General features: G+C 33.0%; 2 protein-coding genes across 2 annotated transcripts in view; both read right to left on the reverse strand.

Annotated features, from left to right (window-relative positions):
• Positions 1-27,721, reverse strand: part of Phlpp (PH domain leucine-rich repeat protein phosphatase) — a 143,620-nt gene that overhangs the window by 12,568 nt on the left and 103,331 nt on the right. Inside the window, exons 8-10 of the mRNA XM_085813333.1 lie at positions 23,387-23,581; positions 21,820-21,982; positions 19,196-19,326 (exon numbers count right to left, since the gene is read on the reverse strand). Coding sequence (XP_085669459.1) covers positions 19,196-19,326; positions 21,820-21,982; positions 23,387-23,581 — 489 coding nt within the window. The remainder of the gene's footprint in view (positions 1-19,195; positions 19,327-21,819; positions 21,983-23,386; positions 23,582-27,721) is intronic.
• Positions 14,062-15,124, reverse strand: LOC118203886 (cuticle protein 16.8-like). The gene has a single exon (XM_035376185.2). The coding sequence runs from the start codon at positions 15,082-15,084 to the stop codon at positions 14,656-14,658; it is 429 nt and encodes a 142-aa protein (XP_035232076.1). The 5' UTR covers positions 15,085-15,124; the 3' UTR covers positions 14,062-14,655.

The raw sequence follows: 27,721 nt of genomic DNA on the forward strand, positions 1-27,721 counted from the left end.
AAATTGATTAATTTTTAACAACTACATAGTTTACAGTGTTACCTTGCAAGTATACACTTTAAAAATCTTTAAAACTCTGTCTTACTATTACCATTTATTTTTGTTAAACATTATAAATTTTGTTAAATATTTATCACAGTCATGTACTATTATTTATAAGTTGTTATAAAATTAATTTTTGCAGCACATGAGAATTCCTAATAAACGGTCCTTATTTGTAAGTCTTTGTAATATTAAAAAAAAGCTTTAGTTTCGATAAACAGGAATAAATAAGTAGGAGTTGATTTTAATATGTGAAAAAATTGTCATTAACATCAAGTGTCATCCACTACAAGTTTAAAAAAATGTATTTGAACTTGAGTGGACGAAAAGTATTTTATTAATGATTGAAGATTTGAACAAGATATAAGGAGGTGAGTTAATAGCAGGAATTAAAAAAATGTGGGTAACAGCTTTAGTATAGCCCACCTTCAAAGTTTGGCGAATTTGGTTTGGCGCCAAAGCACATGAAATACTTTGTTTTGAGAAATGGTTGCCATCCAGATTTTCGACGAAACTCCGTGTTTCAAAAAATGGCCGCCATCTTGATTTCACCAGAAATCGTGGATAATAGAAATAAGTTTACTACTATTATACACGATTTTAAGAGAAAGAAATATTAAGAAATGATTAATAAAAATGATTAAGGTTAAAAGGATATAATTTTAAAAACAATACTGGAAGCCTTTAGCTATTTCACCTTTAATAAATAATTTGGTAAAAGCGTAGAATAGGCTGCATCAACAAAGTTGAGAAGGCGGAGGCTGTGTGACGACCATAAACGGGCGGGAATAAGCTTGTGACGTCACAATGGATTCTCCATGGACCTTGAGAATACCATATAGGAAATAATATAATCCATTAAAGCATTTTTTACTGTATTTCGCGCATTTTTTTCATGCGTAATTCTTGTACAAACATCTTTACTTTGGTAAAACGGTAAAAACAATAAGCACAAAATTTATGAACTTAATTTTGCGTAAAAATAAAGTAAAATTAAATAAGATTGATAGTAAGTGATGCTTTGAAATAAATAAGGTAAAATTAAACAAGATCTGATAATTTTTTTTTTAATTTAATGAACATTTTCAGGCAGTGATTTTCCAAACTATAATAACATTACAAAACGATCATATTTATTTGATTATACGATCATTAAATTATTAACATTAAAGTGGATTAGTTATTTTAATCATTCATAAAATTTGGAGCATAAAATTTTCTGAGCGTAATGAAGGGGGGAAAAAAGATAAAATAAAATCTAGAAGCACTCAGATTTTATATTACGCCCAAAAGGAACCTTTTTTTAAAGTTTTGTGTGTTACCTATATTTATTGAATATCATGCTCTTCGCCCGTAAACCACATACATTTGAAAACAGCATATCTTTAGAATTTTCGCACTGGAGATAAAACTGTTATTTTCCGTGCAGTGCTCGCTCTGAACTCGTTGAGTTTGTTAATCAAAAATTCGTTAAAGTTTTGCAAAATATGAAATAGATTAAAATAAATTCGAAATTCGGCCGTCCAGATGCCCATGTTCGGGTGGAGGATTACATTATTCAAAATTTGATGGCGCTAGATACTGTCGTTTTTGTCACAGTGCGAGAAACATACATGTATTCTTGCAGATTCTTCATTATTTAATTTCTTTACATATAATACAGGGCGATAATATTTGGTAACAACAATTTGGAAGGAGACACGGACACTTATAAGCAAAACAGCGCAAAATGCCGCTTCGAAACTTACTTCCTTTCTAGGCGACCGTCGTTTTGGGCTAATAAATTAAATTAACAATAAATAAAAAAAATATTATGCAGAACTAAAAATAAACTTAAAAAATAATCACTATAAAATACAAGCAAAACTAATTATTACGGTTAAATACAATTTTAATATTAGAATTAAATATATAAAAATTTTTAAGAAGTCAAAAGTGTTTATCACTATGATGTATTATGAAATATAATTGAAATAAAATTCCTTTATAGAAATTGTGCTATAACACTCATCTATAATTTTTAAAAAGCAACACAATTTATAATTTTAAAGAAAACTTTCAAAAATTCGTTTTTAAATATTTTACTACTTTTTACTTATTTACATCAATAAAAAGCATAAAAATATCAAGAGAAAATTGCTCGCTTGAAATTTTTCTATTACTTCAGATTTAAAATATTATTTTCTAAAAGAAGTAGTTACAAATTTCCTTACAGCATAGGAAAAGCTAAAAAAATATCCAGCCCTGAAAGCATGCAATAGCTTTATAATTATTTGGAACGTTAATTATGCTAAAATTTTAAAAATCAATCTCAATTTTAAAAATAAAAATATATAGAAATTCTAATTTGTGAAATGAGGCGCTACAACCAGCTTTTTCTTGACAGGTGACAGGTGACGGAGGACGGGAACGCCTGAAGTTTAACAGAGGTTAACAGGCATATGTCCCGCGTCCTCCCCTGGAGTTTATTTAACAGTTATAAGTGTGGATACATGGCCATACAGGGGCAACTGTTTAACATCTGGCATTTGAAGTACATTTGAATTAACATACAGGCACGGTAAAAAAAAAAAAAAAAAAAAAAAAAAAAAAAAAAAAAAAAAAACTTAATAGGTTATAACAAAAGAAGAAAATTAAACACCTAAAAATGCTGTTCAATTTTCTTCTGCTCCCTATGCAGTCAGAGATTAGATGGTAGAGCATTAGAGTGCATATGTCAGCGCGCAAGTAATGCATGTAAGCCCTATTACTCTGGTTGACAGAGGTCTTGGCCATATGCTGCAATGGTGATTATTATTTTGCAGATTTTATTTATGGCCGCTCTGTTTTTGGCTAGGAACTTGTGAAATGCTGAGATATTGGCTGGTATCGGGAAGTGGAACTGTTCCGTGAGTGGGCACTGAAAGATGTAATGATCCGGTGACCCCTCACCCCCGCAAACACAGCGATCCGTGGTTGAGATGGTGCGGCGGTAGAAGTAATCCGGGAAGGGACCATGACCAGTAATGAAGTTGGTAAGGGGAGCAATTGCCATAAGGCGCTCCGTGGTTACTTTTGGCAAGAAGCTATGCGCTCTTCTTCCCGTGTCGCCCTGATCCCATTCTCTTTGCCACCACTGGATAGCGGCATTTCGCAGTTGACTTTTTAGGAAAGATGGTGGTGCTGATACTGATATCGGTCTGGCATTTTGGTTCGAAGCAGCCTCTTTAGCGAGTTCATCCGCTGTCTCATTACCCATGTTACCTGCATGGGCTTTAATCCATACTAGGTCAACATGTGCGTGCCGATTATCTTTTAGGATATGCTGCAGTCGTATGATCAGCGGGGAGGCGTGACTATGTTTGTCAAGAGCGAGCAGTGTCGACATACTGTCTGTATAAAGCTGCACATGTATGATGTTGTTGAGCGCCACGTATTCAATGGCAGCTGTTATGGCAACTACTTCTGCTTGAAAAATGCTATTATTTGGTTTGAGGTACCCTTTCCAATGGTGTGCAGCATGGCCTTGCCTGTAGTATATAAAGGCACTACCTACACCCTCAGCAGTTTTCGAGCCATCTGTGTAGAACGCGTGCATATTAGGGTTTCCTTCTGGTTGACTTCGTGACGGTTTGAGGATAGTGTGAATGCCTAGTCCCTTGTGTGCTGGATGCGTGTGGAGAGGAGTACATGGATGTTCGTAATTTGCAGGGCTATGTAAGGTGCCTGCAAAGGTTGCGTCTTTCTGTAGATGTATTATTTTAGTATATGTGGCCTCTAGCTCCGCTTGGATATGAAGTGGTATGATGCCTGCCAAGGTGAGTGCTGCATAAGTTGCAGTGGTGCGGTAGGCTCTGCATAAGCCTATGGCGAATGGGCGCTGTAGTGATAGGAGTTGCTTAACCTTGCGTGCGGTCATGGGTTGTACCCATATAGCTGCCGCATAGAGTGCCACCTTCTCAGCTACAGTTTTATAAAGTACCTTTTGAATGTGGGGATTCCGTCCCCACTTCCGGCCTTGGAACTGTCGTGATCTCCTGGCAATTGCAGATGTTTTAATCTTTTGTGCCTGGATATGCGGAAGCCAAGTCAGACCTGGGTCCCATATTACCCCAAGGTATCTTAAAGTTTTTACGACCTTAATATTCCGGCCTTGTAGTTTGATACATGGGCTACGTGTTGGATTTGTACCCTTTCTTGGAAAGATGATAGCAGTGGACTTTGTGGTGGATATTTTGAGTTTTAGCTCTTCGCAGAGGTTGGCAAAGATAGTGCATGACTCACTGCCATGGGCTTCAAGCTCAGCGCGTGTGCGGCCTCTGACCAGTAATGCCGCGTCGTCCGCGTATGCAACTAACACAGTATGTTGTGGCCACCTTGCCTCTAAGACTTTATTAAAGGTGAGGTTCCATAGCAGAGGCCCTGCACAGGACCCCTGTGGACATCCTCTCACTTGTGTTATTGAAACAGTACTACTGTTGTTAGAGATCATCAGTTGCCGGTCTGCCAGATAGTTGTCCAGAACTTGATAGATATTTCTTGGGCATCTTGCATCTCTGAGGGCCTGCCTGGTGGCAGGCCACCAGAGGGTATCGAACGCACTTTGCAAATCTATCGATATAAAAGCCGTCTGGTAGCCCTGCGATTTGTTCTGAATTATGACTTCATGGATTCGCTGCAGGGCATGAATGGTAGAACTGCCTTGTTTGAAGCCAAATTGTCTTGGGCTAATGCTTTGGTATTGATGTAGATGAAATTTTAGCCTGTTGACGATGAGCTTCTCGTAAATCTTTCCCATCGCCGACAGCTTTTTCTTGACAATTATACAAGCTGCAATAGCCAACCAATGTTAAATTTCTGCAAGTCGTCCCTACTTCGGATGTGATCAAGGTGACAGCCGGCAACACCTCAGACGAGGGAGAAAACCCGTTTGGGTTAGTCTATTTCTTATAAGGTCCATGGTATTCTCCATGCTACGCGTAATTTCTATTTTCTCTTTAAAAAGAAAATAATGAATTGTTTATTATTGTAAATTAACATCAAATTCTTTAAATTTACATTGCTGAGCTTAGGCGTAACTGAAAATAAGAATAATAAATTGTTTATATTTAAAATTATCATGATACAGTAAGCGAATTCTACCAGTTATTACAATGATAAAGAACGTCGCAGTCTCTCATACTTGTATTTCATACAGCTTCAGTATTTTCAAAGAGTTTTAAGCTTTAGCATTTATAAAAATAAAAAAAGTTTTTTTTTTAAATTAATACTCTGGAACATATCAATTTTATCATATTTACAAATTAACGTTTTGCTACGTAACATTATAATCCCTTATATACTAGTAAGTAGACAATTTTCATTATTTTCTAAAAATTTTAAACTTCACATTAATGAAAAACAGGTTCTTAAATTCCTAAATCACATTATATTCTCTGTAAGCAAGCATACTAGAATTCTACACATAAATAAATAAAAAATTTAATTTCTAACAATGAAAGAAAATATTATAAGATATTAAATACTACAAATTTGGAACACTAAGCAATGCTTCACATGCACACACACATACAGTGTCTGACGAAAGTGATGGGACACTTGTGATTAATTTAAAAAAAAAAAAACATGTAAACATTTTTTGTGGGTGTGTTTCATACTTAAATTTAGTAACAATTATTACATAACATACATTTTCTCAAAATATTAAAATATTAATTTAATAAAAATACAATTGCTTAGAACGGAGCAAAAAATGGCTCACATAAGTGATGGGAGACTTACTTTTCCATCAAATATTTATCCAAAAAATTTTCTTTTTAAAAGGTTTTAATATTTTGTTGGATTTCCTTTTACTTTTAAAACATGATTTAATTTTCTTGGGATGGATTCGACTAATTTTTTTGCGATTTCTGGAGTGATTTTACCCCATTCTTCTTGAAGCACCGATTTTAATTGTTGTTTTGAAGAAATGGTGTGTTTGCGAATTCTTGATTCCGATTCTTGCCAAATATTCTCTATGGGATTTAAGTCTGGAGATTGTGGTGGTGTTTTTATTATTTCAGAAGAGTTATACAGCAGCCAGAGTCTAACGTTCAAAGCAATGTGTTTGAGGTCATTGTCCTGGTAGAATTTAAAATCGTTAGGAAGGTTCAATTTTCGTGCTGAAGATTTTAAATTTTGATTTAAAATGTCAATATACTTGTACTGATCCATTATACTGTCAATAAAAATAAGATTACCAACACCAGCGGACGACATACACCCCCATACCATAACTCCTCCTCCACCATGTTTTACTGTTGGCACCAAGTTCTGTTTGCGAAATTCTTCCCTGGGTTTTTTCCACACCAAGATTCTACCGCCAGAACCAAATATATTAAATTTACTCTCATCAGCAAATATAACTTCATTCCAGTAATCAGAATTCTTATGTATGTTGGATTTTGCGAAAGCCAGTCTGAGGTTTCTATTCTTTTCACTCACGAAGAATTTTTTCCTGGCTGCTCTACCGTGACATCCAGCAGATCGAATTACTCTTCCAATAGTCTCAGGATTAACAATTACTCCATATAATGCTTGTAAATCAGCAGCAACTTTAGGAGCACTCATTCTTGGATTTTTTTTAAATATTTCTAACGATAATTCGCTTTATTCAATTGGATAGCTTTGATGGTCGGCCAGGTCTTCTTTTATCCTGAATCATATGATTCTTTTTATATCGTTTAATGATATTGAAAACTGTTGAATGACTCAGGTTAACTGTTTCAGCAGTTTCTCTAACAGATTTTCCACGTTCAATATGCAAATTAATAACTAATTTTCGAATTTCAGGCAAAGTTTCTTTTCGTTTAGCATTCATGGCTGCACAGAGATAAAAAACACAAAAATTCCAAAACAAACTGGAGAGAAATACTGCAGACGATTTTATAAATTATTGCCAATTGCTTTTGAGTAAAAATAAAAATCCCCAAAAATATTTTTATTGCTTACTTCAGACAATTTTTGTTGCTTACTTCAGACGATTTTTGTTGCATAGTACGTAGTAGTATCTAATGGTGTCCCATCACTTATGTGAACCATTTTTTGCTCCGTTCTAAACAATTGTATTTTTATTAAATTAATATTTTGAGAAAATGTATGTTATGTAATAATTGTTACTAAATTTAAGTATGAAACACACCCACAAAACATTTTTACGTGTTTTTTTAATTTATTTTATTACAGTTTCCTTTTGTAAAATACAAATGTCCCATCACTTTTGTGAGACACTGTATTATCAAATAACTCATATTATCAAGTGCGATTACGATCGCAAACACTACGTATAATGAGGTAAAAGTGACTTATAGGGTCAAAGTTTACAGTTTTGCTACTGTTGAGAAGATCGTCGGGCTATCAATATATATCCTAAGTCGGAAAGCATTATAAACATATCAAAACCAAAAAAATTAAAAATACAATTTAAATGAAAAATGATGTCTTAAATATAATTCACAATTAAGAAAACAATACAAATTTAAAATACACAAACGATATGTTAAACATTGCATATAAAATACGTTATATTACAGCTCGTCATCACACATTATCTCGTTTTCCTTTGTATACAACGATCCGTATTCGCTCGAAAAACATCAAAGCTCGGTGTCCATGTACACATCCATCTATTTCCACCTTAAAAAATATCAGAGAATTGCACAACCTCGGCATTGCGCACTACATTGGCTCTGCTCATGTACACATCGATCTATTTTCATTTAAAAAAACATCCTAGAATTGCGCAAACTAGGCACCGCGCACAACCTCGGCATTGCGCACTATATTGGCTTTGCCCATGTACACATCGATCTATTTTCACTTAAAAAACATCCTAGAATTGCACAAACTAGGCACCGCGCACAACCTCGTCATTGCGCACTACATTGGCTCTGCCCATGTACACATCGATCTACGAGTATTTCCACTTAAAAAAAACATCCTAGAATTGCACAAACTAGGCACCGCGCACAACCTCGGCATTGCGCACCACATTGGCTTTCCCCATGTACACATCGATCTATTTTCACTTAAAAAAAATCCTAGAATTGCACAAACTAGGCACCGCGCACTACCTCGTCATTGCGCAATGCATTGGCTTTGCCCATGTATATAGCGATCTCTTTTCACTTAAAAATCAGACATTGAATAAACTCTGCATTGCTCATATACTAAGAAATCTGAGAATTGCAGAAATTCGCGCATAAGCAACTCCATTGATTCGCGTCGGAAAAAAAAAAAAAAAAAAAAAAAAAGTTTCTAGAAATATTGAGCTTATTACAGGCGAATCAAGATCCTAGCCTTATTGATTTCTCAGCCGTACATTTCTTGCAAATACTACCATTCGATGACTTTTTTTGACTAACTAACCAGCATAGTATCTTACATTTTTCACAGAAAACGTTATCCTTCAATAACCGACAATTCATCCAAAATCCTCTAAAAAGTTCATGCTCTCTTATTAATTCATACATAAAATATCTATTTCCAAAATTTTACGCTTGTTTGAAAACTCCCACCTTAAATTTTCCTTTATAATCTCCTGATACTTAATTACAACATCACTAACAGCAGTTTTAGAGCAAGCAATAACTAAACGCAAAAATATCACCTCAAGTAGCCAAAAAAATATATATACAAATTAGTATTCACGGTATCTGAGCGTTAAACAATCGCCAATAACAGTGTTACGAAATTGTGTATTTAGATCTTAAATTTAGTAGAATTCTAATTTAAAATGTTGTATTTCCCCCTGCAACGCAGCGTGAGACAAATTTTAAGAGAAATCTATACCGGAAAAGTAAGAATACTGGGCACGTGCATTAAACTTTGAGTAAACGGATATGTCGGTAATTTGTATTGAAATTGAATAAATGTAACTGACTAGTAAATTAGCTGTAACCGTAATTCCATCCTCCTGTTTACATTGCGTTTGGGTTACCAGATCATATCATTTATCGCCGCTCTTGGCGATATTTTTTTAGTTTAAAATTCCGGGTGGGTTATACTGAAGCTGTGCCAAATGTTGCTTTTTGAGTGCTTGAAGCAGATAGAAGTGCAAGTTTTGCCTTTGTTTCATGGCCAAAACTGACCCGAGTTCAAGACTTTGCACTAGCAGAGCAGCAATGAACATCGACCTTCACAAGTACCATTCATTTGCAGACACGGGCTTTTTTAACTTCAAAGCAGTATTATCTAATAAAAAAGGTTCTAATGACCGAATACAGATGGCACCACTGACCAAACCAAATCTCGTAACAGCAAAACGTGCACCTCCGCGGTACACATTATTCTTTTTATATTACATAAACGCATATGTATTACATAATATAACAATTCTTGTAGGTAATACAATCATTAAATTCATACTGATATAAAGAATTACCAAATTATCTGTACAAATGAGAAATATTGAAGTTTTATTTACATCGTGAAATTTTACGAATTTTCATTGCGTAAAAATGCTTGTCACGGGGCTTACATCTAGACTGCAATTCTTGGAGTTCTTGCTGCAGTAAGTTGATGTCAAGAGATACGACGGCGTTTTGAATACTGGTCATAACGCTAACAGATGTTGAAATAGGGTTAACTTACGCATAATGTCCTTGATTTTACTGCAGAGAAAACACTAACGGACAGAAAAGCCGCAAAATTATGTTCCATTCTTATCTATTCTCAATGGATTATCCCTTCTACGATGGACATTTAAATAACCACACAACTGTTCATTTTTCTCTATCACGAGAACTACTCCCGCCAGCAGTTTGCGTGGAGGGAGTTACTATGGTAACATGCGCTATACATTTCAGGTAAAGTGAGAAAGGCGAAAATTTGACAACTTGTTGCCGAATATTGGTCGCGGGAAAGACAAAACAGTGGTATTACAAGTGCTTCACTTAAAAATCAAAAATTAAAAAGCTAATTTCGTCTGATCGTCAATATGTACATCAAAATGGCAAGCTTTAATAATTTTTTCAAAACACCCCTACGAAATATGGGTTAAGGCTCGTTTCTACGGCAACAGGCAGCTGTAGATACTTTGTAGGGTGTGTGATTTTGGGTAGACATATAGTAAACCTTTCTTGATCTACAAATTAAAATTAATAGAAAAGTTTCAATTCATATTAAATTAAAGTAAAATTCATTAATTAAAGTGCAAGAGTAAAACCTAAGTTACAGTTTAAACTAACTCAATTTTTAATAATTATAAACAAATCTTAACATCTAAATCTTTCTAGATTGAAACTAAACATTAGTTAAATTTACAACACGCATAATCTATTGATAATAATGACAAACAAACACTTAAAACCTCGATTTCTTAGAGTTATTTTAAATACCAGTTTTCAGTTAATTTCAGTCTTAAATTAATTATCAGTCTTCATCTTATTAATTAATGCAATCTCAACTAATTAAGTCACAGACAGATGATTGTATATTAATTATTCAAAGCAGCTGATCTAAATTTCTTTCAACATAGAATTAGCAATTCTTGACCCAATCAACTGCAAAGGAATTGGTTGTCATTAATTAATGATTAAATTTTAAGTAGCTAAACCAATCAATTAATTCAATACTCAATTTTCATTTCTTCTAATTTTTTTGTCAACTCTCATATGTATACAATTGCAGTTTTAGTATGAGCTTTAGTATAGGAATGAGCTATAAACGTCATGAATTATGACTATCAAGTCGAAACGAGCGTCGTGGGTCCATTCCCAATTAACCAGAGACTGATTAACCCGGCTGAAAATTAATTACACCTTATCTTTAAAAAAATGTTTAGAAACTAATATTACATTTTTTTACTGAGGAGCGGTGGTAAGATTACCATCACAAATCAGAATAATGCAAGATTTTACGGGAAATACAAAAAGAAATGCATGGAATAAGAAATGCGTGGGAGAAGAAAATGTGTGTGATAAGAGTAGTATTAGTAGATAATGTTATATTATTTCAGCATTGTTTCTATTCACAACAGCACGCAGTTTAATTATACATAATCTGGATTATATCAACATCGATAAATCATCCATTAAAAATAAATTGCTGAATCGTAAATCTAAATTAAGTATACAGCCTTTAATCTCCTTCCCATTCACTTCTGTCGGAATAAAGGAGTTAATAAATAACAAAAAAGAATTATTTTTGTTTTGAAATACTACATTCGTATTTGAATGTTGATTTAATTTTGATTAATGTTCAGCGCTCTCGTCAGAACTCGGAACCTCGACCCATCAAATATGCGTCGAGTGTGCTTCGAGTTGCACCACGAAGGCGTACTGAAAGGAAGGAGAAAGTATCTTATATACTCCCCCTTTTATAAGGACGACTGAGGATTAGTGGATCCAGTCGCCAAATTCTGGTCGTGACAAATTATCGACCATCACCTTTTCGTTCGGGTGCCACTTGTAGAGTCTTTTCTGAAGCAGGAAACATGAAAAATGTACATTGCCCTTGCGGGGACTCGAAACCTGAACCTCTCGAATACGTTTCGAGTATGCTTCCAATTATATCACGAAGACACTCAGAAAGAAGGGATAAAATATCTTTTAAATTAACACATTCCCCACATTAAAAATGCTTACACAAGTAAACAGTTAATATTATTTTCTCTTAATTAAAATATAGCTTATTCTTCTTTGCTGCGTTCCTTTTTTAAATGCTGCCTGATTAACCGTAATTTAAAATAATCGTAGATATCATTCCATATATTACTCCGGGTTAATCGGGAATCTAATGTGCTTTCATTTAATTTGTCAGATGTATATATTATTTTTATAGTATTAACACTTAAAAGTAATCTAAAGAATAAAATTACATAAAGATGCTTTTTATTTATTCAGGGAGTCTGAACTTTAATTGTTACTCGGGAAAGACATCAGATATTATCTTTTTAACCATTGATCTAGTGATTGAAAATAAGACGTATTAAGTAAATTAAAAGACCATGCATGAAGGTCTGCAATAATTCTTTCCATAGATAAAAATGAAGCAAAAATACAAATTAAGAAAAGTATTGATATGATTAGACGCTGTCGTTAAATGTCTTTAAATATCAAGCACTCATTTTTAGAGTACTAGAGTGTCAATAATATTTTTATACTTAAATGTTTTCGGAAAAATCTGTTAAAGAAGAGCGGTTCTAAAACGTCGATTGATTACAACATTTTCTGATGATTTTTTTTAGCGCTTTTGGCCAGAACAACCTCAACTAGTACATTTGTACTTGTAGAAAAATATTTCATAAATACACAAAGCTTGAATTCTCTTTCAGGTATTACACGGAAAGAGAGAAATGCTTCAAGGAATATTTTTAAGGGAAACACGGTCGTATCCACATGGGAAAAATCACGAAAATGGCCCATGCAGCCAGCCCATTCTCTTGGAATGACTCCTGAAAGGTTTAATTCCTTTGCAGTTCACGTAATCTGGATAAGAGAACACATCACATACAACAGGCAACAAATGAGCACAGAAATGCTCAGAGATAAATCCATATCTCTCTATATTGTGACTCCTACCTTGATTTTGAAAAACGGAAGGAGTACCACACAACCAAATATTCTCCAAAAGAACACCGAAAGAGAAAATGTTATCCTTATTTACGAAAGAATATTTGTGCGCGTCCATAAAGACTTTCTGTTTCTTAATGGTGGATATCTAAATGATATAAAATGTCCGGACGAAATAATTGATCAACACGTGAGTCAATTTGCGGCTGCCACAATGGTCTGTTTGCTTTAAGACATGGCACTCCAGAGCAGCTACAATCAATCATGGTTCCTATATGTGAAGATAACAGATTTCAGGAAATGAAGAGGATCATAGTTCCTACAACTAAGCCCGACTGAACATGTGTGGGGCCATTTAGGAAGACGGGTAGCTGTAGTAATATTCTCAAGAGCAATGAATGAACTGTAACTGAAATTAAAGCGGTTATGTGGTTTGGTACCGAACCGAAAGGTTTCATAACTTTATTGACAAAATGGGTGAGAGGTATCTAGTCTGTTTTGAAGCCAAGAATGGCTATATTCAGCACAAAGTTTATCTTAAACAAGTATTTACAAAAATCAGATTCTGTTGTTTTCACAAGCAATCTTCCAATTCCCTCGAAAGAATGCTTAACAGATTTTTTTTAAAGAAGTGTGTAATGCCCCAACATTACAAAGTATGATGAATTATTCTACCATCTGTACTTAGGCTAATACAAATCTAATTTTAAATTTTGTGTATATATCTTGCTTACCTTAGCATATAGGCCATAAAATTTGTTCTTTTACAGGGTAAGTTCATTCTGTCTTATATTAATGCTTTTCTGTCATTTATGAAAAACATTTCTAGTAAAAATATTGAAATTAAAATAAATATTTGTTATTGCGTGTTTCTGTTTGATGTTTATGAAGAGTTAGAGAAAATGGTTCAAATGTTAACGCATATATTTTAAATGTGATGTCATTTCACATTTTAGATTTTATTCTTTTTTGAAGCGTTTCTTTCAGTGAAGTAATATAATAAACTTCACATGGGAAAATGCTGATTCCAATTTATGTCAGAAACAAAAAAGTACATTAATATCGTGCTTGATATCAGTAAATTTGGATGATGATGTAAAACATCAATACACTTGTTTTAAAATCCATTCCCCTTTCTGAAGTGATTAATTTATTGATACTCCAAATATATGTTTTATGGGGTATACGGAAAACGCTTGATGAAATAAATATTGTAAGAAATGCTGCTTTACTTGCTGCAGCAATACTAAAGAATTTCGGATTAATATTTATAGTATAGGAAGTCTGAATGTAGTAACATTTAGTGTAATAAAACTTGGTCAAATAGTGCTAATTATAGAAATGAAATTAATACTAGTTTTCCGAAGCAGCATTATAATATATAATGTTTCAAACATGTAGAGAATTTTAATTTGATATGAACAACTGTAGATGAAAGCGAATATGTAATTTTAATTTGCTATTGTTGTGCACTTAATATAGCAAACCACCTTTGTTTTAATTTTAAGTGATACATTTTATTTACCAAGGACTAAGTAATAATGTAAATTGAAAAAAGTATGGAATGCAGAAACAATTCAGTTACTGATTTTAGTCCTCAACTCCATAACTATTAATTACAGAGACAAACCTTTTATAATGGTAGTTGAAAAGTCCAACATATTTTTCTACGAAGTAAATTAATAATTACGACAAAGCTAATTCATGTAATAAGAAATTTAATAATGCACATGGATAAGAAATTAAATTTATATCTTCTACAATTTATAACTGAAAATAACACTCAGGATATTGACATTATTCAATTTTAAAATAATTAGAATGCTAGAGGTAATACTTTTAATTTCTGACGCATAATGAAATGCATAATGCATAATGAAAATGAAGTATTTAAAAATTTTTATTGATTTATTAAATAGGAGAACAAGGCGGAATTTTAACTAATATGTACAAACCTAAGAAGATATATTAGCAGGACAGAAACTGGAAAAAATAGTGACAGAACAAAATGTAACATAAAAACATTTTAATGTTTTACGCTACATTCTCCATTTAACATTCTGAATGCATTTTTCATGACCTTTCACACATTTTGAAATGGGACGATAACTTTGGCACCTTGGAAAATAGCTGCTGGTGGTGGCGGTTGGACAAGATACACTGCATCACCTGTATTTTGATCGGATATTCCAGGTTCATTTGAACGGATAACAGCACGATAACCATTTAAATCTGCAGTATAACGAACGTTCCTATGTACTCCAAGGGGATCTGAATATCCGTACGTTCCTTCGACGAAACCATTCAAATCTGATATCTCGTGGCGATGTTGAGATGTTCCTTTTCCATCCTGAATGTCGTAGCCAAATACATATGGGGTTGGGAAGTCGATAAGAGGGTTCTGTTTCAAAACTTCCTCCCTCTGCAAAGGTTCTGCAATAGGTAGAGTCGATACTTTGGTAATTGCTATGAAATAAGAGAACGATGCGATGAGAAAGACCCAGAAACCCATGGCAGGTGTGCAGAATAGCAAACAGAGAAAGACACCTGTAATAGACAGCCAACCCGAGCCTTTGTGTCAGGTTAAAAGCCACCAAGTATTTATATCTTGTAGAAAATTTTTCTTCTTGTACTTTTTTATTTTAAATTTCATTTTAAAAGTTTCTGATATCTCCTATTAAAAAAAAATTCCTTTATGCTTTGGAATTGCTATTACAAAAGCAGGAAATAACTGGAATGCTAAGCTTTCATATCCACATAAAAGAACAAAAGTGAATACATTTATACATTTAACTTTTAATAATATAATATTATGCAATAACTTAAACATACTGAAGCTTCGGAGATTTCATATCACAATGTAGAATGAAGCAAATAATAAGAAAACGCAGAGATATTTCAAATTTCTCTAGGTCAATGTTAAGAGGATTCAAAGAAAATGTTCATTTCCTTATGCAGGAAACAATTTAAAAGTCAACAGTCGACCAGTTATGTTCAACATTTCACGCACCAAAACATTTTACATTTCGACCTGCGTTGAATGCCCACAGTGATAAGATACGCCCGTGACTCTGTATACCTTTGTCATGATATGAATAGTTATATTCATTTAGGTCAAGCTTGTGCACACTTTTTTTAAGGATTCTTTAAATGAAGATCAGTTAAACAGCATACTTTGCGAGCTCAGAAAACCACATCTTACTATAAAAGATGACCAGTTACTTCAATATCATTTAAATGACATTTTGAACCGCTTACAGAATTCTAGATAAGATAGAATTCTAGTTAATATAGAAAAACATACTCATGTTATTTGCTTTTATTAGCTGTTCTATTCATCTGTGAATCATGTCTAAGGAAATGTTTGGAACTGCGAATGACGTTCACGAGGACACTGAATTTCTTTATCTTTATACTACTTGCGGTAACCTATGCAGAGCCAGTAATTCTTCAGTTTGCACTTAAAATCTAATCAAGGAATCGAAGCCCTGTAAATCCGGATTTGAATTCAGTGGTAGTTTAGGGATGGCCCAATACCGAAGAGAAGTCATGAATAGATTAGAATCCATTATAAGGTAATACGGATAAGGATATTCTGAGCAATGCACAGAAATGGTGAATACAGAGTTCTTGTACGCAAATCATGAGCATCTGGAGATGGACAAGAAAGTACTTTAAACATGACTCCTTATTCAGCCACTTCCATCAGCTGCACTTGCCCAAGGACTCAAATATAAACACACGCCTGATCCTAGCAAGTATTAATATGAAATTCATTTGATAAACATAATCGAAAGAAAGCAATGTGTGCCTACTACGCGAATTAAATTGTTTTTAGGAAAATCTATTACAGCACTCCTTTTCCGCATTTAAGACTTCAAACATTTACTCTCCAAAAAACAAGTAGTGCAATGATATAGAGTTCGGATGAATATAAATTATCTCAGGATGGGATATTAGTGATATTTATAAAACTACTACTACAAATTTTTATTACCACAAAACTATATTATCGCATAGTAAAAATGCTTTCAGGTTTAATATATATTTGCAGCGGATCTTTGCTGAAATACCTCACAAAGAGATCCCTTTCACTGCAAAAAGTCAATAATGTTTCTGGATATAAAATTCTATGTTAGCTTGGTTTCTCAATATAATATTCTCATGATATAGTATATTTCGCAATTTGATTCGCTTTAATGCGCGTACAAGGTGGATGCCCACAGAAACGTCCTTCAGAAATGACATTCAAAGTAAAAAACAGCGATTTTTTTTGGGCGTCAATTGACAAACATTATGAAATCGTAGTGTATATGCCCCCTTGTGGATTAGCAAAATCGCTGCGAATATATTTGGCTTGAATAGACTATTAGTGCCATAAGCAACATTTAAATGTTTCGTACAATTATTGACTGCTGCTACAGTGATATTTTCAGTTGATTTGGCCGTAAGATTATCAAGATAAATGCGTTCAGAAAGAAAAATAATCAAGACATTCTTAAATCAGATTTTTCAAAAGCGTAAAAAATTCCATGTTCTATCGTAATCTACAAGTTTTACAAAATCAGATGTAGAAAGCCACACAAAACCTTAAAACAAATTTGCTTGAAACGATTTATACTTTTAATATTCATAGCTAGAAGTTTCAACAAAATATTCATTTATGTATTCAAATTAATTAATTAACCTTAATATTTGTATTCTTTGCGTAGCTCTTTTTTTAATTATTAAAAAGATCAAAGTTACAAGGAATTATAAGGACTGGTTGTAGTAGTTTTTTTTAACCAATATAAAGTATCTACAACCAAGCATTTTATTCAGTAAATTAAAGTTTGATGGGACAATATAAAGGGTTTAAAAAACTAGGTAATTTTTATACTTTTTATGCGTCTTTTGAATACGCCATTGCCGTATTACACCACTCGGGGCAAGAAGATAAATCACGCCCCTGCATGCAATACATGGGTATAAATACTCGCGGATAAATTCTGTGGTTTGACATCTCCTTTAATTGTTCTTGCGAGACAAACATGCGAGTGCCCCATTCACCTCATCCTTGTCTCGACCCTGTTACTCGCTCATCAGATTTTACTTTATTTCCTTACTTCCTTTGTTTTATTACTAGTCAAAAACTTTATTACAAAACATGAAAGATAAACTGCTTTTTCTTACATTAGGATTTAAACTACGGATTTTCCCTTCACCAGCTGGATGTGCTAACCGCTTATTCCACAAAGGAAAGTACGGGGAAATACTATGATTGTTTTTTAATCTATTAAATCCAAAATTCATATTGCAATATGTCTGTGGATGAAATATAGACAGAATATAAGCAATAATTAAGACATCATAGTGCGTCTGATGGTAATAAATTAAGCATTCTGAATTTATTTTCCAAAAGTTTGCAAACAGTAGCAACACAGATTCAACCTGTGAATTTTATCACACGATCTTCTTTATCTACAGTTTATTTTTAAGCATAATTGTTTAAGTTTTATAATACTTTAATAAAAGTATATGAAAATCCCGAACTGAATTAATTTTTCTTCATTAAAGGAACATATATGATAAAAATAAAAAATTTTGATCTGATTCGTTGACAGTATAATAAATTAGACATGGAGTATATGATTTGAACTATTAATATAAAATATCCGTATAATTTTCCAAAATATTGAATTTACGGCTGAGAGTATAATTATTGTTTCAGACTTGGTAAATACCATTCTAGAAGTAATCGTTTAAAGGTTTACATAATTAATTTCATTTTTATAATTGCATAACTTTTACTTGAAAAAATTCAAACTAATAATGCAAAAATATTACAGTGAATAATTATAATTGTAAGGATTTCTTTATTTTGATCTAACCAGTTATTTTATGTTAAACATCTTTACTGTCATTCTCCCTTTCGTTTTTCTGCCAGAATGCTATTTTTTAGTTTGCGCGTATTCAAGGTAGAAAGAGGTAGTATAAAAAGGAAGGTTTTTAGTTTTAGTTTGTTTAATCAGAGCGTGTGCCGCCTGTTGAAGGTCACGTTACTAGTTGCAGTTTTACTATAGCAGTCTGTCTTCGTTGCGTTATTCTTGCGAATAGTATAGATTTGAGCCAACTGGCGCTTTAATCAGTTCTGCGTAGGCTTTGGCTATATTATGACATAACTTAGTTTTAATTTGAAGTTCTATCATCTTGAGTTACGCCATAAATGCTGGATGGCCATAATAAGAACAAGAAGTGCCTTCTGTGCAACTAATTAAGTTCTTAATAAAAGGGTCGTTTACACCCTTCTTACCTTCTCTCTTCTTATGGGACAAAGCGATAAGGCGCTTAGAATATAGCTTGAGTCTCGATTTAGTTTAAGCTTCCCAAAGAGTGAGACTCTACATAATATAGAAAGCCGTTGTGATGAAAACCAAATGTACTCGATTTACCGAAAACAATTTTAAATACCTCGCTCTGCCATTTTAAATACCGAATATCAAATTGTATTTTTTCCACAATCATGATAAAAAGTACATCCGTTTTTTTTAATTTTCAATCACTCTTTTATTGATAATTATGAAAAATTTATAATTACAAGTATCATTTTAATATACTTAACTGTACGTATCAGATATTCTTACCATAGATGTTGAAAATCCGTAGGATCAATTTGAAGGTCACTGTTTGCAGAGAGATCTAAATAAGTGAGTCCTTTGGGAACAATGGAGGCCAGCTCCAATTGTTGTAGTTTATTGCAGGCCAAGTCCAGGATCTGTAGATTAATGATTAATAAAACATCAAAAACCTTATGAAGCTTTAAATATTAGTACTTCATGGATTTTGGGAATAATTAAAATTTTATTAATAAAAGGGAAAGTTAAAATTGCCTGGATTTTGCATATTAACTCCTTATTTTGAATTTTTCTCCGTTTTGAATTTTCTGAAATGAAGCTTCTTTCCTTACGGTTGCCGATAATTTCGAAACTGATTAGAGGTGCAACATTTTTACAATATTGTTACAACTTACTGTTGTAAATCATATGAAAATAAATATATATAGCAAGAAATTTATACACATATAATTAACACAAATGCATACTTATATAATGCAATACAAATTGCCAAGAAAATGCCATTATAAAAATTTGTACACTTCTACAGTACCAATAACCAGGCTTCCGATACCATGCTGTTATGATACTAGTGCAGTATTATTTTTTTCGTGGATTCGTAATAGATTGAATGCGCACAGAACCGATGATAGCTTTATGAAATTTATTTTTCCCAAATGAAGCATTTTCCTAGCTCTAGAACTTTCCACAAAAATATTCATACAGCTCTTCTCAGAATCGCAGAATATAGTCAATAGTTACACTTCAAACTGCTAAGGACGTTAAACACAGTGCAAAGCAAAACGCATCTAAAAAGGCGAAGCTCCTGCGGAGATCTCTCAATATTTCAAAATCAAGCTAATCTAAACAACTGAGAGCTGATGCTCTCTCCGGTCTTATATAGTTTTCCATCGGCCATCGAGAAACCTCTAGCAACTTCCATTTCTCAAAATAACTGTAAGGCATATACGGTTAAAGTTACATAAGGGCCGGTTGCGGTCACAGTTACACATTGGGATAAATTGCAGTTATTCAATTACAATGTCAGTTAGTTACACAGGAACTGGACTAAACAGTCGCCAAGTTCGGAGACTTTTGGCAATTTCTCTCCAAATTTGGCGACAAAAATTAGTTGCCAGCTTGACGATATGTCCCCAATTTACCGAGATATCCATTTACTTCAATGTTAAATAGACTTGTCTCTGTAATCTTATTTTTCCGCCAGAGCTTTGACTCTTCATATTTTCATGTTACATTATACAAAGAATACTACAGTTTTAAACATAATTTCAGTAAAACTACTTATATATATATATACAAAAACTCGTAACGCTATGTTAAAATGTTACATTGCAGTATATAAATGAACAATTTATACTGATTAATATACAGGTATATAGTATTTACAATAGAAGTAGACGTATATTGCTTGCTAGTGAAAATAAAACTAGAATTATGCCATATTTACACTTGGTAGTGATACTGTAGCAGCTGCGCATACTGTACTGCACTGAACTGATAACCCTCTTTGATACAAAAATATGATGAAGTCTTAAGTTTCTTATCGGGAAGAAGTTATCAAAAAGGCCGCGCAACCATTAAAGACCTTCTAAAAAAATGGAAAGCCACAGCAGCCGCAGTCAGTTAATGTCATCACAATCAATCTTTAGCAAACAGAGAGGCATATATATTCAATGATAATGCCATGTTCCGCTTCAGGATATACTAATGAACAACGAGACTTCAGTTTTTTGAAAGCTGAACCTCCCAAAAATCGTTGACTAAGAGATTGCAAGAAGGATGAAGATAAAATCAAAATGGAAGAAAGCTAAAGTTAAAGATTCAAAGTGGGGAAAAAAAAAAGAAAAAGAAATGAAGGATAAAGATAACTAAGTTTTCCACTGGAGATGGAAGATTGAAAAAGTTCCCGCTTATTAAATTGAATTGAAAACGTGTGAGACTTTATACATACAGCGTATACTCGTATATAAATATTTCGATAACTAATAAATTATTAAATAACCAGCATTTCCAATATTGATGGTGTTTCTAACAGTACCTAAAATATTTTAAATATTTTTCGCTGGATTTGAGCGGTTTTGAAATGAATTAAAATTTTTGTTACGAGAAAAGCAAAAAACAGAACTCACTTAGAAGTCAGAAACTAGAAGCTACAAGTTTATGAGATAGGATAGGAAACCTGTGAGAAAAGCATTCTCTGTAATAAACGATTTGCATTTCGAACGCCATCTTGTAACTGATCGTTTCGTTAAACGAATTACCATTACATTTTACTCGTCTAAACTACGAACACAGTTTTAATAACTTCGGATGGTATTTCCAAAAAATTCCGTAAAATAAATTAGTAGAAATTATTTTATTTAAAACACCACATGCATTTTTAAATAACAATTATTTTTAATTCAACTCTACTCTTCTTTCTAACTTTCGAATATTCTAGTAATTATCTCAGAACTTTATGCGAAACAGCGCACATAGTGAAAACGTCATTGTCCAGCACGCATAAAAACCTTCTTAACTGGCTTATGTATTTTACATGTAAGAAATGTTGTAGCTTAAAAAATAGTGAAAGAGGGGTAATGTAAAATCAAAACAAATAAAGCAATTATTAAATAATAATAGCAAAAACTTACCTTAAGATTAGGAGAATCGCTGAGTTTTGGAATATTCTCAATAAGATTAGAATGTAAGTACAGTTTCTTTAACTTTGTTGCTTTAGCTATTTGACTAGAAATATTTGTCATTTCATTTCCAGAGCAGGAAAATGTACCCAGAGCAGGTAAGTTTATAACAAAGCTGTGAAGAAAAATACATGCAGTATCAGTATTATAAATAGCTGTAATCAGGGTGTTCCAAAAAATTAATTGAATTCCTTTGCTTAAAGCTCTTCTGGTAAGGGGAAGACCATGAGCTATGTATTAAAGGAACAACAGCATTGACTAGATCTGTGTTTCACGAATAACGGTCATTAGTTCGAACACATTCTATAAATCTCGCAATGATTCCAAACTTTTGGGATAACATGTAGTGCAGTTAAGAAGCAAAAATAAAATATATAAATAACATAAGTATTGATTTGTTTACACTACAGATTTATGTGTTAAGAGAAAACGTTGGAATCATTTGTAAGAAATTTGGACAGCGGACATAATTTGCCATCGCGAAAAGAGACGTCATTTTCCATAACTAAATACTTCAGAGACACATTTTGTATCATGAGTTTCAAAATATAAATTTACTTAACTTTTCATAAACTTTTTTAAATATAAAATCGTGAAGGTACTTTTGCGCCACCTCGTATAGATTATGGTCTTAAGCGTTAATTGTGCAGTAAAAGGTATTATTTGTTTTAAAATCTTTCAACTTTAACGATAGTACAGACAAATTTATACTTCAGTTAATAAATAAAGTAACTCAAAGAAAAAAGATATTGAAGGCTATGTATTAAAGGAACAACAGCATTGACTGGATCTGTGTTTCACGAATAACGGTAATTAGTTCGAACACGTTCGATAAATCTCGCAATGATTCCAGACTTTTGGGATGACATGTACAGTTAAGAAGCAAAAATAAAATCTATAAATAACATAAGTATTGATTTATTTACACGACAGATTTATGTAATAGAAAGAGAAAACATTGGAACAAATTGTAGAAAAATTGGACAGTGGACATAATTTGCCATCGCGAAAGGGGGCATCATTTTCATTTTTCGTAAACAAAAACTTCAAGAGACGCATTTTGTATCATGAGTTTCAAAATATAAATTTACTTAACTTTTCATAAACTTTTTTTAATATAAAACCGTGAAGGTACTTTTAGGCCACCTTTTATAAATTATGATGTTAAGAGTTTATTATGCAGTAAAATATATTATTTGTTTTAAAATCCTTCAAATTTAACGATAGAACAGAAATATTTATACTTAAATTAATAAATAAAGTAATTAAACATAAAGAAACCACGATGTTGACCGTTTTCGGTGAATTAGGCTTAGTGTCCAACTTATTCTGCTCTTCAGAATGGAATTATTTGCTGCAATTTCCGTCACCGAAAGCGAATTTTACATTCGCAAAGGCTTAAATTCATAGATAGCTCTGTTATTTCAAGGAACTTGTAAGATATTACAATACATGGCAATACAATGTATTTCGGGTTTGAAAAAACATGAGAGAGAGAGATAATTATAATCAGACTTACTCATCAGGTAATTCCTTAATGCCATTGTAAGCTAGATGCAACGATTCGATTTCTGACCCGCTTAGGAAGTTGGCAATGTTCGTCAAATCGTTCAAATGATTTCCAGATAGGAGAAGAGTCCTCAAATTACTGCTTGAACAGCATGGTTGAGGAAATGATTGTAAGCAGTTGTAAGACAGATTGAGTTCTTGTAAACTGTAAAATAAAATAAAATATAATTTCTGAGAAAAAGGCACACTGGCACAGTGAAAGGAAGAACATATTGAGTGGCGTATATTGCATCTATCAACTTTAGTACGCAACCATCAAGAAGGCGCGTGTGCATGGGTGGCATACCTTCTATGAAAACTGCAATTAGTATACCATAGACCACTGGCCGATGCACGTGCTGATTGCAGCAGTGAAAGTCTTTATTGGAACAGATTTTGTCATAGATACTCTGGGAGTACTGTGACAGAGAATGGCGAGAGATCGATAGAACTGTGGGAACAATTGGAGAATACAATTTGTGTCCTACAGGACGGTACAAATATGGTTGTACTCCGATGGTTCTTTCGAAGGACATGCTGAAGCTTATGATAGAAGCCTTCTCACGTAGCCTTGAACGGTGCATCCAGCCGGAGGACGGGTATAATTTTCAAGTTTTACTGATATTTGTATTATCCGTATTATATATTGCAGTTAAATACCTATGTGCATACTGTTATTTCCCAAGGTTATCCCTCTCCTAAGCACTATTATCTTTTTGCTGTTATTTGAATTTGGTAGATACAACACGAGCCATTTTTTAATGTATAATCAAGTTAAAAGAGAGACAAATCAACCTTTACAAAAAATATGACCAGTTTAGGAATAATTTCAAATAGAAACGGACAACGAAATGAAAGACGTTATCTAATGTGCACATTTCTCCATCGAAAGCAGATTGCCGGCAGCAATATCCTTATTGTTTCTCCCAATATCTTAAATTTCAAATCAAAGAAAATTTGTATTTGAATTTTATGTGTTTTTAAAATTAAATTATAAATATCACTGAAAGGTTTACTTAATGCAGGGCGACCTATAATTAAGTCCTCTATTTTTTTCGACGTAGTTCTGCGAATAATGAAGTTAGACGAATAATTTCAAGAGGTTTTCTCTGTTCTGTACCACTGTATAACTCTAGCAAGCTATTTGTCTGTCCCAGGTTAAAAATGAGAAATCCAGCTGGCAGCTATATTATCCGTTTGTGACCATGCTCGGATTGCTGCATGCCAGATGCAAATAACGATCCAGAGAAAGTGGAGATAGGAGGATTTGCGACAACCGATGTCAAATGTCTTCGCAATTTCTGCACCATCATTTCTCGATAACTGCATTTCCAACCCATACGAAGTATGAGGCTTATGTTCAATTCAGCTCGTTCCCTACTAACAAAAGATAAATTCAATGTTCGGAGCTTATAACAATATTTCTGTTACAATTGACTGATAGGTAGATATATATTTTACTTTTAATCTTAAAGACTTATTTCAGTCTAAAAGACCTAGCATCATAAATAAATCTTTTCGTATATTCAGTTACTTTTCTAAAACTACTTAAAAAGAATTTCTATCGTAACAGGTACAATAGAATGCAATAAACTAACAAGAGAAAAAATGCTAATAAAATATGATTCTTATAAAAAACCAATGTGAAGAGAAGCTAACACAAATCTTTCATTTTGTGTTTCGGTGTAAAAAATACAGGTCACAAACTTCGTTCTTTTTTACATGGACATGATACAGTGTGAGTTAGGAATATAAATGTCAAGGCTGAGTTGAGAAAAGGCTGAATCAAGACATTATACAAAACCGAGCGTGATTAGAAACGGATCGTCGAGCTGTAATCTTGATTATTCATGACTAGTTCTACTAGAGAAAAACAACTTGTCAGAATTATATGATGGCGCAGAATAGAGCACAGGAAGAAGAAAAATATCGGTCAAATTTCATAACTGACAGAATTACACTGAATAAGAATGAAGACATATTAATGGATCCTTCCCCCCGTAGTATGTATTTATATGTATATGTGTATGTATATATAGTTTCACTAAGGGTTTATAAAGTTTTTGCCCCTATAAAGTTTTATTTCTTCTATGTTTTAAATAAATACATAATAAAGGATTTGTACACTAACTTTGTGTTATGAATAAATTTAAATGCCTCACGCCAAAACTTGGAGATTTAATTTTTTTTCTTTATAACGTTTTTTTAAGGAAACAATTTAAATAAACGCTTATGATAATAATGAACTGTACTCGTTTTATATTTGCAACTTAAGTTTAAGAGATATTTTAAGTTTATTTCTAATTTTTTAAAAAATTATTACTACTTTTATGTGAATAGAAAACTTATACTTATTCATTTTTATTTAAAATATGATACTTAGCCCATTCAATTTGCATTCTTATTGAAAAATTTCAATAGATCAAACTCAAACGTGTAAGACCATCTAAGCGAGCCATTTTGCTTTTCACTTTTAAATTACTCAAGACTTTTTTATGCTGTCTTAAGATGATATTGTCAATTCAGAATAATATAATAATTTTTTCAGACAAGTTTGAAGTGCAGAGCCATTTTTTCTGGTCATTTTTGCAAATAAAATTCATTGGAAGGTTAAATATATGAAGTGGTTGCCATTTTAAGAAAAGTAAATTTTTCTTTCTACATAATAGTAAGTATATATTCATTATGAGAGAAGTAAAGAACGCAGAATTTGTTCTTAAGTTTCAATTTTATTACGAGTATAAGTTAGATATCTGCATTTGAACTCTTTACGGCTAAGGAAATACATTCCCCTTTCTCCCCGAAAAATATTACCAGTTTTAAAGTTCTGGAAAATAAAATTTGCTTTCAAAGAATAAACATTCAATAGTGCATGATAATGATCCAGTAGAGACATACACGATTTCTATCATTTCTAAAATAACATCAAATTCAAATACTTCCATTTATAAAAAATGACGCCAAAGCACAAAGTAGCTACTTTGAAAGTGCACAGTGGTTCTACACGAGATCTCAAACTTTCTGACTTTGAGCTTTACTCTTATTTCAACTAATCTTTCATAACTTGATGGCCAACTTTACTGATATGCATATAAAGTGAACAGACGTCCCGATCTGTGCGAGAAAGTTTCGCATTTCAGCACCGAATTTTGGTACAATTTGGAAAATGTTTGATATTCTGTAAATATTCACGATTTTTTAAATATAGTTAAAATGAGTGTTGATAATGCTGCTCCGTAAGATATAGAAAATGTTCCTGAGGGATCAGAAATATATTCAACAACCATATAATCGCGTTTTCTAGATAAATGCTTCAGGGAATTCGCAAGAAGAATGATTTTTGAAAGAATTTCTAGATATCTGTTCCAGCTTCGTTTCATATTTGGAAAATGCACAACGGGATTAAATTATCTGAATAATTTCAAATGTGTCATGGTTTGAAATATTGTTGAATGTAACTATTTGGAAAGCTTCGTTTTTTATATTATTATTATGTTTTGTAAATTTTATGCATCGGTTTTTACATATTTCATTGTCATACTGTAGAGACATTAGGTATTAGGTATATTTTTAGATGCAGGAAAGATGAAAAATAGCAACCGCCTTCGCCGGGAATCGGACCACGGACCTCTGTAATACCGGCCCAGCGTGCATAACCACTACACCACGAAGGACGCTAGGAAAGCGGGAGACATACCTTATATACTCCCCTTTTTAAGGGGCGACTAGGGTTTTAGGGTACCTAGTTGCCAAATCCTGGGTGCGGAGAATCATCATTCACAACCTTTTTAGTTCGGGCGCCACTTGTAGAGTCATTAGGATTTTTTTAGAAGCCGGAGAGGTGAAAAATTAGCAAAGCTTTCGTCGGGAATCGAACCGCGGACCTCTGGAATACCGGCCCAGCGTGCTACCGTTACACCACAAAGGCATGCTAGGGAAGTGGGAGAAATACCTTATAATACTCGTATAATATGCACATCGCATATAGATTCTAAACTGTTTTACCCTGAAAATGTGCGTAATTACTGTAATTTGCATAGTATCTGTCTGCAAACTAATATAAAACTCTTTTGGAATTTATAATTAGGCACTATAATTTTTATCTACTATTTACTGTATTCATCGTGGCACGAAATCTCTTATAATGTGTTATAATCTATGCCATGAAAATCGCCCTTCCCCCCCCCCCACTATCAAAAATTTTCTTTTACCGTACTGGCAACAGAAAAAATCTAGACGTTTTATCTTCGCATCAAAGTCTACATGGGTAAACATTGTTGTATTATTATACTGTTCCTTAGTAGAA

The sequence above is a fragment of the Stegodyphus dumicola genome, chromosome 3, assembly GCF_044657685.1.
Source record: "Stegodyphus dumicola isolate Sdum_Otavi_A_Nest chromosome 3, ASM4465768v1".
Lineage (NCBI taxonomy): Eukaryota > Metazoa > Arthropoda > Arachnida > Araneae > Eresidae > Stegodyphus > Stegodyphus dumicola.